This window comes from Helicoverpa zea, chromosome 14, assembly GCF_022581195.2.
Source record: "Helicoverpa zea isolate HzStark_Cry1AcR chromosome 14, ilHelZeax1.1, whole genome shotgun sequence".
NCBI classification, from domain to species: Eukaryota; Metazoa; Arthropoda; class Insecta; order Lepidoptera; family Noctuidae; genus Helicoverpa; species Helicoverpa zea.
The window spans coordinates 11323589-11339637 of NC_061465.1; the positions used below are offsets into that span (position 1 = coordinate 11323589).

At 36.2% G+C, this 16049-nt stretch overlaps 1 protein-coding gene across 4 annotated transcripts in view; it reads right to left on the reverse strand.

Moving 5' to 3' along the window:
• Positions 1-16049, reverse strand: part of LOC124636212 (protein PALS1) — a 136859-nt gene that overhangs the window by 62370 nt on the left and 58440 nt on the right. For 2 of the 4 annotated variants that reach the window (XM_047172168.1, XM_047172169.1), the window contains 3 exons: positions 7091-7206; positions 5162-5253; positions 868-999 (listed from right to left, as the gene is read on the reverse strand). In XM_047172168.1, the coding sequence (XP_047028124.1) occupies positions 868-999; positions 5162-5253; positions 7091-7206 (340 nt within the window). Of the gene's footprint in view, positions 1-867; positions 1000-4588; positions 5254-7090; positions 7207-16049 lie in introns of all 4 variants that reach the window. The other 2 variants (XM_047172167.1, XM_047172166.1) reach the window with 1 other exon arrangement.

Below are 16049 nucleotides of genomic sequence, written 5' to 3' on the forward strand. Positions count from 1 at the left end.
ACATATTAAAATAACCTAATTAATGAATTAGTTACTTTATTATTAAAAGTGAACGGACCGAATGATCAAGTGAATCACTTTATGGACGTTAAACCGCAAAATTCCCATTCGATATAATTTTAACGTCATCCATAACCTGTCATTGCGCACTTAATTTAGAAAGCTTATAGAACTATAACAAAAATCAGGAAGCCACCATATTCAAAATAGGAATAATGGTATCATACAATGCGCCTGCGCTGGTCACACATCGCTGAACTTTCATGGGATGAGGTTTAATACCATAATATTACGTTTTTAACAGTTTACGTTTTTAAATATGTGGTGAACACGGAACAGAAAATAAAGGTAGTGGTCACCTAACTAAGACTTGGTATCCTCGCCAGGCCTAGGCGAATTTTCTTTCACAAAGTGGGCTCCGCTTACGGTCAAAAAGAATTTTCGTTTGCTCAAAATCTGAATTATAAAACTGTCATTATTAAAAAAAGGCGTTCAGACCGACTTTTTTTTACGGAAGTTCTTCTTAGAGATCGGTCAGCTATGCAGGACATACCATAGTGCACAGGCATTTTCGGAGACACAGGTGTAGATACTGTCTATTCCTTCACGCTCATAGTCCAATGGGACTACTATCCGTCACGACCAGATAGATCAGCCTCGTATTTATGGTAAACAACAACAGCTGATCAACAAGATTCATGAGCAATGAGAATGTTGCGTCGAGCTAGAGATTTGTCAACAGCCTACGAACTGTGCAACATACACGCAATGGTGCCAGTACAAACGTGTGTTGCAGCAAGGTATTGATACTACTTTGCTCACCATAAATACAAGGCTCATCCAGGTACTCATAAAACTGTGACTAACCTGGTACTTCTTAATGGAGTCCATCTGTTCCTTGCTGACGTTGTCGTGAGCTGGCGGGCGTGGGGGTGCGTCTCGCGCCGTGTCGCGCGGGGGCACTGCCGGCGCCACTGTCTTCGCTGTGCCGTTCACCTGCTGTAGATAGAGGAAAGGTTAGAGGAGGTAGTGAACATTTTTTGTGAGGTTTCTGGTGTTATGCAGTGTTGGTTTCTTGGGGATGGAATTAATAAGACAAAATTTGAATCTTGGACAAATTAAGCGAGTATTAGATAGGAATAGATCGTTCTGGGAATCGAACCCAGCTTTGTTCTCGAGCAAAAGTCATGGTAATAGTTTTGAGATATTGTAAATAAGATATTTCAATACAAACACATTATTATGTAGCAGATTTAGGTTTGAGACTTTTAAAGTAGGTAGGTACTTCTGAATCATTATATACTTTACGTATAAAAATAAAACATACTTTAAATAGACTTAAACTCAAATCTGGACACACAATATAATAGAAACCTACCAATACAATACAATACAATAGAAACCCAGATTTACATACATGCTTTACCCATTTTCTTAAAATAATACCTACTATACCTACTTAGTCCTACTGCAGATTTACAATTAATCTGAATGTACCCAAAGCATCAAAATGCACGCCACTTTACCCACTTTAATGGCTTCAGACATGCATTTTGTTCTAAATAACAGACACAGGATTATCAAATTACAAGCTTCTCAAATTTTATAGGAGATTTTCAAAAATATATATTATTATATATAGGTACACTAGCTTCTTGCAAACCTAGAGGAACTACTGCCAACACCCGAATTAAAAGTAGTCTATGTGTTACTCTCAAGTTTAAGCTATAGCTATATATTATTCCATATTTCTTAAAAATCCATTCAGCTGCTTGCACAAACTCACACGGCTTTATAACTACGCCTACTCTTTCACATACAAAATACAAAAACAAATCAGTGTTTTTATAATACTCCTGTGTCTTTATAAAGATTTATGTCTCAAGTTCTAATTTGTTTTATTGCATCCCTGAACAGTAAATCATTGAAGTTATTTAACTTTCCAAATATTTCGTTTAGAAGAGCCATTGTAGGAACAAACGAGTATTTGTGAAAAAAACTTTGTGTGGAACAACTTTAAACAGAGAAAAAATAATTGCACAGGCATCACTTAGACCCGAGTTCATAACCGATAATTTAAACGTCACTTTTCTTAAAACAACTAAATTATTTACTTAATACGAATTTTCACATCGAATTTGTGTAGGAAACAGTTAGGTACTTCAAGAAAAATTGGCGTTTATGTTGTCGCTGAAACCGGGCCTTAGAGACGTAATATACAAATTAGCACTTGATCCATAAAATGATCATACATTACAGTATATAAATAATTTCTTTCGTTTTTCAAAATATCAAAATACCCCATGACATGCAATTATTAGCAAATATGTATATAACTACGAAATTATAACTAATTTATTTAGCCTCCTGAAATGAAAAGTTTCATTAAAAATAATTAATAATACTTACATATAGGTACAATTTTTGACAAATAAATCAGAAAGAGAAAAAGAATATACCTAACAATACAATACTACACATTTTGATTTACAATGTTAAAGGTTAATAATTTAACAAAAAAACATGAAAGCAATATGCGAAGTAGAAAAAAAAACTACGAGGGTCCTGTGAGGTCCAATAAATATATCAGCTTTCGTAAATAGACCATAAAATATAAGCACCCACAAAGTATCAAGTATAAGTTATCTTAAAAGCATATAAATATGTAGATAATATGGGATATAATGGCGTATATATCAAAGCATTAGAGACCCTTGTAGCGAATATAACCGATTCAGAAAAGATTATGATTTCGATAGGCTCGGAAGAAATTGAGAGCACTTACATCGTATTTAGGCAAGGTAATAATTCTTTATTAGGTATACAATTCATCTAAAAAACGAGGAACCTTAATACTTGACCAGTTAAGAAAATAACTTCAATATAACATTTGAAAACCTTGATACCTAACAAAAAAAATCCGATGACTCCAAAATGTTTGATCGAAAATGTAAGCTTATTATCAAGTTTCGTGTTAATTTTCTCTACTACAACAAAAGTAAAAAAAAAAACTGCAAGCATAGATTTTTAGAAATTTCCAAAATATAATTTTAAGTTGAATGGACCCAAAGAAACAGCCAAATGTTGTATTGAAATCGTTCATCGATCTATATTTTTTTTTTAATCAATTTACACTATTTTAGATAGAAGAGCTTATTATTAGTGCACCAAGCGTGATTAATGATATGAATGATCAATGTGAGATGATTGTGCAGTTTAAAATCTTTAAAAAATATTTTTCAGCAGACTTCGACGGTCATCACCGCACCACAATATTGAGAAGGTCACATAATAAATAGAATACAAACGTTCTAGCAAGTAGTAGCTATTTGCTTATGTCTAATGTAAATGTCATGTTTTGCCATAAGTTATAAACTATCTGTTTGTTTTTTTCTTCCTTTATACAGACTTTGGTACCCGCTAGGTAGGTACCAAGACTAATGCTAGTCTAAAAGACTCCATGATTTGTATCGTTTCGTAAAAAGTGCAGTTCAATTTAAAGGATGCTTAGAAGAGATAAGGAACCTACCTATTAAGAAAGCAAAGTTAGACACGAAACTAGTTAGTACTAATTGAAATCAAAGTAATAAAAATAGAAGTATTACCATGAAACAGAAGATGACAATGGTGATGATTAAAATAATTATTTCTTGAATAGCTAAACCAGGTGAAGGTGATTTTGACACGCTATTCTCTGAAATTACTAGGCAGTTCGTAACTAGTAGTCTTATCTTCGTTGTTAATAAGATAAAAATACTATTTATAGATATGCGCCTCATTCATTAAGAGCAAAACGTAGACAGCCAGCCAGATTTTTTATGAGAATTATAATTAAAAATGGTGGCTTTGAGACAATATCGAAATTCAATTGTTACTAAAAACTTAAACAACCAAAACCGAGGATTTTTATGGAAAAAAAATCATCGAAGGAAAAAATCATTACATTGTAGATACGGTAGTCAGTATAACAGAATGGTTGATGGCACCAATATAATCAGTGAGGCAGATCAAATAAGGTTAAAATCAATATTTACACAAGAATTTAACATATTAGAAATACTTGTATTGACTCTGACAGTACATACCTAACAAGCGAGGTGTAAATTACAACGATTAAGATTCTCACTTATTAGGAAAGATATCAATTTAATCTTGAGAGAAATCATAGTTAATGTTTTCCTGGCTTTTAATGGTGATATTAAAAAATATAAAGAATATGTTATGAATGACGATGACGATAAAGAATTTTAATTTAACTACCAATTACCTTACACGATAGTGTTAATGATTTTGTTAGTTATTACTTACGAGGATTTTGTGTTAATCATGATTGTTAGATACCCACCAACAATATTTCCTGAACATCATCTCTGTTCTTTATGAATACAAATGTTGGAGCATATGATATTCAGACTTAAGCAATTAATGCGATGCCTGATACTTAAATGGTGAGACTTATTGAAGTAGAAACAGAAAATCATGATCGTAAAAAACCAGTCTCAAACATTGTATTCAAGAACAAGGATAATGTTCCTACAGCCCAGTCCAATGTTCCCATGATAACCATGCGTAGCAATGTGCCCTTTACCTGAAATGCCACGCTCTTTCTGTCCATGGTAGTGGTACCCGGGTACTTAGGTGTCGTTTTCACAATTTGAACGAAAGTGTCTGGCACATCCACAGCCACTTCTCTCCCGAGGAGGACTGGCGTTGTGTCGAAGCCAGGAGGCAACTTATATGAAGCGTAAACAGCTTCTCTGATCAGCACAGAATCTGTTCTCGCTGAGTACGTCACTCCTTCTCTACAATCTATGAGCGAATCCTCGCCATTTGATATAAGCAGCTGGATTTTGTGATCGCTCAAATTGTGAGTGGTGTTTGAGGCTACAGAGTCTGATCTTTCTGAATTAAGGTCTCCACATTTGGCTGTTTCTGAGGATCCTTTGCTTTTCTTGCTGCCAAAGCTGCCTGAGCCGTCAGAGCTCTGTGGGAGTGACAGCAGTTCTATTGTGCTGTTGTTCTTGAAGCTGCCGGACCCGTCAGAGCTGGGTGTGGAGATGTCGATGGTGTGAAGGACGGTGCTTTGCTTGCTGCCGAAGCTGGTGCCTGAGCCGCCGGAGGAGAGGAGCGGCTCGTCGTCCCTGGAGGTCCGGAGGCGTACCTGCGGGGGCCGCGGGGGCGGGTAGCGGGGAGGCGTTTTGTTCCTCGCGATGAAACTGTCCGGAACGTCCACCGCCATCTCGCGGTGGGGACCTGGAAATTGAAATGTGGGTGTTAGAAAGTAATCTAACTACCCAACCCAAAAATGATATTGGGGAGTTGTAAGATCATAGTTTTTCGGGAAAACTGTAGTATGACTTTTACATATACCTCATTATACGTATCAAAAGCCATGTGTCCCACCGTATCAGTACGACACATAGCCACGTGCAGTTCACTTATCTGCTAATTATATAAACTGAGCCTGAAATAGCAGTATTTATTGCCCTTTGTTAGATAGTCAGGTATTTGTGTTCCATTCAGATAAGGCGGGTTATTTTTATTTTGCTTTTTGTTAGAAAGTATATGAAGTGTAGGAACTTGTTTACTTGGAACTAACTTCGTGTGAACTAGCGACAAAGTGGGTTGCAGATTTCGAAATTAGGATATTAGGGAATCCAACAGATGAATTGAATGAACATAAGTACAGACTGCAAAAGCAAAAGTCTAATCTGGTAGGCTGAAAGATAATCATGTTTAAGAATCATCTTCTCATTCCCAATAAATACTAACATACGTAAATACTTATTACCTAAAACTATTGTTCCCAAATAACGGCACATAAGCAAAACCCCAATGACCCATATTGGAAACATAAATAGCTCAAAATTACCCTCACTTATAGCTTTACAGCATCAATATATTTTTTTAACAATGGAAGATAAACCTAGGTATCAAATAACAAAATAATCAAATTGACGATACAAAAGATCACACCAGTGCCATTTAAGTTAATTTATAAGAATATCTGTAACTTCCTTAGTTTTTGTCCCATTGTTCGCTGGAGGCCGATCAGTAACTAAACTGATGAAAATAACCAGTTTTGGGATTTTGGTAAAACAAAAACTTTGAATTTGCGGTCCGATGGGTTTTTAATTTACATTTTAATTTGAGATAATTTTTAACAACAAAAATCTCTGGATTTGGTTAATGTTTCAGCCATTGACGCAGGTACTTGGCTTCATCTGGTTAGAATGGAAGCTTAATCCAACCTAGTTGGAAAAATGCTAGGTAGATAATGATGAAGAATAATTACTATAGACTTCAGATATAACAATACCGGCATTATTCGAGACTGACAACAAAATTCTAACTCCGCATTCAATAACTCCAAAATTAATATGGGACGTGAACAACTAACAGTAGGAAAGTATTCGGAGAGACACAAAAACCTGTAATAATGCGAAACCGGGGAGTTCTGCCCAAAAAAACATTAATGAATGAAGGAATTAATATCTGGCCGAATTACGGAGTTCCATTGCTTGTCGGAATTTTTAGGAGTTGGCTACCTTTTATTTTTATTTAGTTTAATTTTCGCACCTTGTTGGGAAACAGACTGTGGGAATATCAATGTATGATGAAACCTTTTTCATTTGTTTTTTGGTCAGTTTAAAACCTTCCGTTTCGGATGAGAGGAATTGGGAATCTTCTTGTCTTAATTTTGTCTTTAAAAGAATGGTGAACAAAGGCAAAACTACAACCATAAATTAGGTATACCTTAGGACAATGCTAATGATAAAAAATAATGAGATTATTTAGCAACGGAATCGGTTGGACAAGTATGATCATGGTAGCCCTCATCAGAGACAAACCACGAGCTCCTCGGAGAGAGCCAGCAAACCCCAGTGGTGGCCTTTAAGGCCAAAGCCTGACAAGGCTACGGAATTATTTGGAAGAGTAACCGTGGGAGCACATAGGTAAAGGACTCAAAAAGGAACATGGTGAGTTTTAGTCAGTTAGAGTCTGACATTCCCTCACGCTGCACCCATAACGGGAGGGGTCGCGAATAAAAGGTTATTTAATTGATAGAATCAAATAATTTAATGCTTACCGGTATCAGAAGTGAGTGAGAGCATGGTGAGCATGTCTTTGTCGTCATCCGGCGGCGCTCGCTTCTCGTCATCCGCGCCCAGCACCACTATGCTGGAGCCGGATCGTCTGCGCGCCCTGGAATTTAATACATAATAAGTTAATTATTTGAGGATTATACAAGATTATCCTAAAATTAGAGCCTGAATTTCAAATGTTAGTTCAAGTAATACCGCAGGAGGAGTGAAGTAACCAGTCGTGGCTAGTGGTCCATTTAATAGTGGCAAGGCAAAAAATATAAATGAATTTGCTGGTACATTGGTACTGTGTTTCATTATAAAATTTTGATTTTAAGAGCTCTGTAACACATTAGATCTCGGTATTTATTAAGTTAGCCACGCCTGTTGCAGTATTTGGTCCTAAGGTGCATAGCCTGTTCATTTACACATGGGTTAGCTGACAGAAGAAAACGAAAATTGCCCCGAATACAAGCAAATCCAACAAAAACTGCCTATCCTATCCGGTATGCTTTATCCAGTCATAAGTCATGCGGATAACTATAACAAAAGCTAAATATAGTGTAAGAAAGAAATACAAGAACGAACATTAAGATTATATTATTATTCCAGACACGATCGGCAGTGCATCCGAGTAGGCGAGTAAGCACCTCACAACTTTGAGAAAAACTTCAACCGCTCCGATGCAGCGATGCACCCATTGCATACCGTTCCGCATATGCACACAAGAAATATGGTAAGCTACGGTCATTACTGAATGCAGTTCGAGTATTCCCCCCTTTGTAAAAACATTTCCTTTATATCAATCTTTTTTTAGGTGTATAAATAATTCATTTCAGTAAGAACATCGGGTTATTGTCTGATTACTTGGATTTTATAGATAGGTGTGTTTTTAACTGCTGTAAAAGTGTTCATGTAAACTTGGTTAACCTAGGTCAGGTCTTCAGCCACAAAAAAGTCTACAAACCCATGTTGAGGCACACTGTTTAAGAACGTTTTAGAGCAATCTATGTTGTGTATAAATGTTTAGACAGATGATGAATTTGCTAAATAAAGATGACACTACCTAAATGACAGTAGGATCCTAGAAACTTACGATTTTGTCAACCATTGCATAGCAGTTTCTAAATAATATTCAGGTATTTTTTATATCATTAGGTTATTTAAGGGTTAATTCTACATCTCACCCTAACAAAAATGGCGTCATAATATCAAAAAGAAAGGAAGTCCGTCCGTCAAGTCTTGGGACGGCGTGACGCGCGACGGCCGACGGGAGCGACGGAGCGAGACGACACGCGAACGTAACTCAACAAGTTACGTAATATACTGACAGTTACTTCAGTTTTTGCTCTAAGGTGCATATGATGCGTTTTACAGTAACTCTTTTGTCTAGGTAAATCTGTCTGATGTATTGGGGTAGGTCCCGTAAAAGATCTAGATGCCTGTCGTCGAAACTGGTGGACTCGGTCGAAGGATCGGGAAGTGTGGAAGCGAGATGGGGAGGTCTTTGCCCATCAGTGGGACATTATATGCTAGTAATAATAGTGATTGGAGTACATAAACCGCTGTTGCTTTTATTGGAACTCTTGAAGATATTTTTTTTTCATGTTTTAACAGCAGTTTCAACCACTTCTCTACTCTACATGCCGTCTCTCTTCACAAGTCATTGCAATACTGTATTATACCTGTTTCAAAGTAATTCAGCCAATACATTTCATTTTCTCCATATCGGAATACTCTACTTAAACCTTCCAGCTTCCACAAATCAATGAGACCAAAATATAAATAATAATGCTATGACGAAAGAAAGGCAATTTTCTTCCATTATCGGAATGGAAGGCAGTCGGCAATTGTTGGGGTGACCTACATTTTTCTTGCGAAGGGATAACTTCTGGTTGTGACTGAATACTGATAGTTCTTTCTATCTCATTCTTTCTCTAGCGAATCTATGAAGTATAGTCACGTTTAAATTATACACAATATGACAGTATTTAATAATTATGTTTTAACGTGAGAATAGTAGGAAAAGATTTTGGCTAAGGAATTACTTATTCTGGTTTATAACAGAATTTCCTATCCCACCTGCGTCCCGAGGGAACTCCCCCACACCTAGGTAAAGTCAGAGGTAGCTAAGAGTGCTTTTACACGGTGCATGTAGCTGGAGCAAGTTAAAAAGAAGAACAAAGCACGCGGGTGAGTATTTTGCTTTGGCATATGCTCGAGTCACTAGATCCGCATGTTTTTAAAATGCATGTAACCTGCGCATGTGCCTCAACATGCGCAAGCTACTTGTACCGTGTAGATGCATCCTAACTTCAGAATATTTATTTGCCGAGAGCTGTACCTCAGAAAATTTATCTCCTCTTCATAAATATTGTAAACTCCGTTGTTTTTTATTTAAACGCAAGCCAAGTGTCTATTTGTCCTGTAGACATTGACTAATAGTTCGTTGGAAGACATGGCGACAAATGAAAGCTAATTTACTTAAACATTGTGCCAGACAACTATTTAGATGTACCTAACCTTCTTCTGACGGTATTTAATTGCACTAAACTTGGTTGGAATAAATAATATGAGGCTTTAGTTTGAAATTATTATTTTGATAACGGTGAAGAACACAAAAGTCTGATGCACTAGCTTCAACCAGCGGTTTCACTCGCTTTCTATGGGAACTTCTTCCCGCAGCTACATTTATCATTATTGCCAAATATCAAAATCCTTTCAGCCCTACAAACACACACACACCCTCACAAACTTTCGCCTATGTAACAATAGTTCGATGATAAATCAGAAGGCTTAAGACAAAAAAAAATAAGATCCTAGTATGGTTTGGATTCACAGTTTTTCTGGGTTCTTCAATGAATCAATTGTACCAAAAAATTTCATTTCCTCCAAAAATTCAGACATACATTTGACAACCAGCAACCCTTACAATGCAGACGAGAATATTGTCAAACAATGCGAATGATTATTAAGGCTAATCCCGTCACTAAAGTGCTTACTTTTATTGTCTGCCCAACGGCCGGGTGGGCCGGGAATAAAACACACGACCTTGTGTATGGTACAATGTTAAATCGCGAAGATAAATCTAGCATATTCCTTTTCTAGATTTCGTATTGACCCACAATGTTCCTTCTTAAGTCCTTGATGTACCAGGGCCGTGGTAGCCCTTCGAACAATTCCGCAGCCGCAGCAGGTTTTTGCCCTAGTGGGCCTCGCTGAGATCCCATAGTGAACAGATAGAAAAGTATGGAAGGAGAAAATACAGCGCCAAATAAAATTGGGATGAGGGCAGGAGAATGGTGATGATTCTAAATGGATTAATGGCCAGCTGTGGTGTAGTAGGTTCTAACTAATAGCATAGTATATGAAAACTTGATAGAAAATTTAATTAAAAGTGTAAACAAGACTAAAAACTATGACGGATAACATGTCTTAACTGGTTCATTCTGAAATATAAACTTCTTGTTATTGTGAGATTTTGCACATCCGGCGTACAGACAAGAAATAAATCATCGTATTTTGACTGGATTTCTATATAAACGTAAACATATTCAACATAAATAAAGAAAGCATGCATTTCCTTATCTTTGTACACCAATTCTAATCGATTATGATTATAACGATAAACCGAAAGTCGTAATATATGACTCATCTGCATGAGTCAGCCTAGCTAGACGAATCGACACGACACTAATCTCACAACTAGAATATAGCTATTATATACTTACATAAAAAAATCATAGATATTGGTATTATGGTCTTTCGAGTCGAAAAAAATACACGTGTAGATTAAATACTGAGTGCCTAGTGCGAGTTTTGCAAGTTAAATTTTTCGATGCGAAGATTATTACACCATTGAATTACGTAGCACTTATCTTTGAATTGTTTATTTAATAAAGACTGTCATCGGTACGTGGTTGTATTACAGTCGCGCTCACTTTTGCGAGTGTAAACATTATTAACCGGCAAAATGAATGAAGATGTTATACCTAAATCATGTGACGCAGCATACGACTCTTTATTCCAATGGAGTTATAATTACGGATCGAGTTGCGAACGCTCAAAAAACTCGGAATCAGCACTCTGTTTCATTTTGTTTTGTCGCGATTATCGACATCGAATTAAATGAAACATCGAATTAAATGAAATACATATGTATCTATACTAATATTATAAAGCTGAAAAGTTTTTTGTTTGTTTGAACGCGCTAATCTCAGGAACCACTGGTCCGATTTGAAAATTTCTTTCAGTGTTAGATAGCCCATTTATCGAGGAAGGCTATAGGCTACTTTTTATCTCGGTACGGGAAGTAGTTCCCACGGGATGCGGGTGACACCGCTGGCAGAAGCTAGTGTATGTATATGTAGAGTGAATTCCTAGAGCAATAAAAACAATTCATATCTAATATACAGTCTAGAATATTTTTTAGATTTTCAGTAAAGATCTGTCCTAAATCCATACGTATCTACGTAAAAATATGCAACACTCAAGAAGCGTATGCCTTGCCCCACATTGTAGGGACGTAATATTCCCAATTTCAACGGGAAACATAAAATAAAAGCCGGGACTAGTGCGACCATCCGTCAGGTCAATCCGGGACAAAATTCCGCATAAACTATTAATGTTCCGTTTAGAAGTTCGGACGACTGTGCCAAAACACGCTGGCGTTTGTTTTATTTATAATAGAAAAGAAAAAGTCTGCCTTTTATTATAATTTTTATTGTCTTACATAATTATATATGGTTTTTCTCTATATTTGTTTAATCTTCTATTATTTCTGTCTGTATCTAATTATTTATCTTCTATTACTTTTCTTTATTGCACACATAACAATAAATACACAATGAATAAAGACAGTTTATCTAAAGCGGCTTCTATTAATACTCTATTATACTAATCGTCTTTTATCCATCACCTCAAGTTCTAATTCTATAACACCAACTCATTGATCAACACAGCTCAAAACCAGTATAAATCGCATTGAATTTAACTCTGAATACAATTGCAATCAAATATAAACTTTATCCCGCAACCAATTCAAATGCAACTAAAAAGTTTATCCGCAAACCAATTTATTGATAAACTACCAGTTCCCACCACGGAGGAAGGAAATAAAGTGGATACGCCATAGGGAAGCTAGGTCGGGCACCTTCTTGTAGGTCCAGTGACGTACGGTAGGCGTGGTGATCAGTTACTAAAACTAAGGAGGCGTTCGGGTTCCTTGTCATATCAAAAATAATCTGTCGAAGATTGGTCTTGATTGATTGGTGATTTTATTTTGAAAATATTGGGTGGGTCCCTACAGGCTCGTAAGACCGGAGCTGGTAACGTTCCCCGTCCCCCGAACACCCGCATTTTGTTGCGCTACGTTCTAAGGATTGTGTTATGACATCTCTGCTAGTCATTTGCTCCGTGGTTTCCACAAACCCGTACTAGGTTAACTAAATAAAAACGGCTCAAAGGATCAGCATGAGATGCAATTATCAGAAGCCTGGCGCTCAGCTTCTGTCTAAATAAATAGAGGACTCTTTTCCCGCGCGACGCCATTTTTACGCGCTTTTTATATCGTCGTGTACGAGATTTCGCGTTCGGGATTTGAAAGTGAAATATGTTTCGTTTTTTTTTTTGTTTGAATAAAAAATAGTTTTTGGTTTTATTGGGTAATGAACCTTTTTTGTAGAAAAGTGTGAACTGGCAGTAACAAAATAATGTTAGATGACATATTTTATTAATAATTATTGTCACGTAGTCGAGTTATTGCCATGAAAATGTACTATCAGGCTGCACTGAAAATTGTATGGGAAACCTACTAAGTCCGAGGTAACCGGATTGAAGTGTATTTATCTAAATTCCGGTTCCTAAATAGTTATTCTACCAGTCTATAAGTCACTATTTATTACCATTACCGAATTAAAATTTAAAATGAAATCCTACTGAATTTTACACCTCTACGCAATAGAATTTACAGTCACTTAAAATTCCGATTAACACGGCTATCTATAAAATAATCGATAATCGAATAAAACAATAAAACTCGGTGAGATAGTAGAAATCGGTTGATAACGTACCACTGTAAAGGTGCGTTTTGAATGCTAGCTGCCGACCGCACGTGCAGCGACTGCATAAAATCGGTTGATATCTGAGAGCGACTGCACAGGATGCAGCCATTTCGAACTAAAACGGTATCATGTCGATTTATAGGTAAAAATTAGAAGTACAGCTGCCGTTTTCTTGCAGTGGCAGCATGTGCGGTCGGCAACCAGCTTTCAAAACGTACCTTAAGACATAACGGTCAATCGAGTGCAGTGCGGAACAACTGGATGAAACGATTCGATTTTATATCGATTTGTGGTCTCTCGATTATAGTGTTCAGTGCTATATAATGAACTATTGTTGTACTAGAAATGTGGTGTGTGGTACATTATTATTTTATAATGGGTGCAAATACATCCGCTCGATTAAAGTTGAACTATTGCCACAGATTATATAATAGCTATTGCTGAGAACTATTAATTTCCTGGGGAATGTCACCTAGAAATTCATGTCGAAATGAAACTATAAGGATAATACTAGTACTTGGATAACTTGAAGGACAGTGATTACTACAGATCATTTTCGTCACTGGAATCTAAAGTATTTTAAATTATCTAAAGGTATCTAAAAACCTATTTTTAATAATTCCCAGAAGCTGGGCTATTATTTTCTTTACTCTATAATCTCTGCATGTTATACAGTCAAATCAGATTAAGAATCCAGAATAGCCAGCCAAAGCCATCATTTCGAAAAACTTCAATCTCTTTCAAATGTACCTACCATTCTTTCATATCTATTCCGATATAAAAAAGAATCTACCTATCTATTCTCTAGGCACAGTTTCTCACAAGCCTCCGTCGCACGTATAGGAAATGGCCTGAATAGGACGTACATCATAATAGGCCGAGAGACAGTCTTTTGTCTCTGACCCGTTTTATAAACTTATCTATGTGTAAGCCGATTATCTTGAAAACCTTTGAACATTGATCGGTATTTAAGTGGCTAATTTAATTAGTTAAGGTTATTAGTTAAATTGTTTAATGGTTTTAAATTATTTTTGAGGATATAAAGTCTGGTTGTAGAAGTTCTGGGTCCTTTTACTCGAGGTATATTTAAAATACTGTTACATTAGTATGATGCAGAAACTAAGAACTTTATTAAGTGCATTATCGCATAAAACGCAACATGAATAAATTTAAATTGTATATAAATGAAAATTCTTATCCTGTTCTCTGAAACACCTAGCAGGATACCTAGAAAATATTTCTTTATAAAGTCCCGCCATTTATAAGTTTCTTGTTTTGTTTTTCCCGTTTTACATTGTTCTCACTCTATACCTTAAACATATACCTCTAATAGTTTTGCTCGAAATACGATTTCAATCATCTGCCTAGCCCTTTCCCAATTATGTTCGGGTCGACTTCCAGTCTTAACCTGAAGCAGCTGAGTGCCACAATTTTATATAGAGCGACTGCCTATCTGACCTCATTGGTAAGACTGGTTGACAGACTTCCTAGCTTCTGATTAATGACTACTAAAGATTTGCAAATGACAACAGCAGTCGTACGATCTCAATATATCATAGGTAAAATATCATGACACCATAACTATTAATGGAACCACAATGGGTCTTTACAACGCATTTATGTAAGATAGTGTCAGTCTGACATGTCCGGCAGAAGGAATATATAGGTGTTTATATATGTTTATATAGCTGTATTGTTGGAGATACTAGTACTTATGTTGTTTGATTGAAGGTGTAATGTTGGTGAGTACAGTGAGTGAAACTGGTTGTATTGTAGGTATATCACTAAAATTGTGTACAGTGAAAGTGGATGTTTTCAAAATTGACAGGGTTAAAATAAAATATGAGTTTAAAAAGTTACAATTGTTAACCAGAATATAACAAAACAGAAGTAGAAGTATTTTGAAACTAGAATACGAAAAAAAAATTGGAATTATAACTTCATTGAATCTTAATAAATAAGGGAATGTCATGAGCCAATGATGGTTACCTCAACACAGACCAACCATGCCAAGCCTTGCTAAATCTTATGATCGAACGACCTTTGTGACCATTACCTACTTAACCACGATGTCATTGTAATTACCTACTTGATTTCTTCGTGATTCCTCATCTACCAATCTCATCCAAAGTACAGTTTAAATGAATATAATTAAACCTACATCACAGCACACAAACCCTAGGATCGCCCTCTCTAACAGCCAACAATGACCACTGTGCTCCATCTCGATACACATGTGTTTGACGTACCTCATTCTCATGTGTAAGCCATTGTAATGCCCGAATTTATGTCTGTATGTCGAAACATTTGATTTAAAGGAGTTGATTGAGGTTGAAGTAATTTCGGAAAAATATAAATTAGGTAAGGAATGATAGATTTTTATGAGCATCGAAAGTGTTGAAACACAATATAGCAAAGAGGGTGTCTTGCATAGAAGGTGTGGAGGTTGGTGACTTGGCACTATTGAGTGGTCCTGCTCCTGAGCTTATGCATACAAAGAAAATGTGCTTGTACGGTTACACACACAAGTATGGCTTTCCCGCTTTCGTGATATAAAAAATCAACAATGCATAGCAATTGTAAAGTTTCTATCTAAGAGTTAACCAAAGAGAGAAATTCCGAGGCTGACATCATATCTAACGAACTCCTGATTGAATTTAAAAAGAAAGCCGATGCAATAGATCTTAATCAGGAAAAGCTAAAAAACTACTAAAAGAAGCACATACTAATAAGTAGGTACATTTACTATGTTAGAATAAACCAGACCATAAAAACAATACCGATAAACTTGGCGCTTTAACTATTAATATACAACTTATAAATATAAACACAGCAAGGGAAGCCGTAGCTACTGGGTCAGTAGGTAGCCCTTATTACGTAAGCAATAAGGGCGAGAGTTATT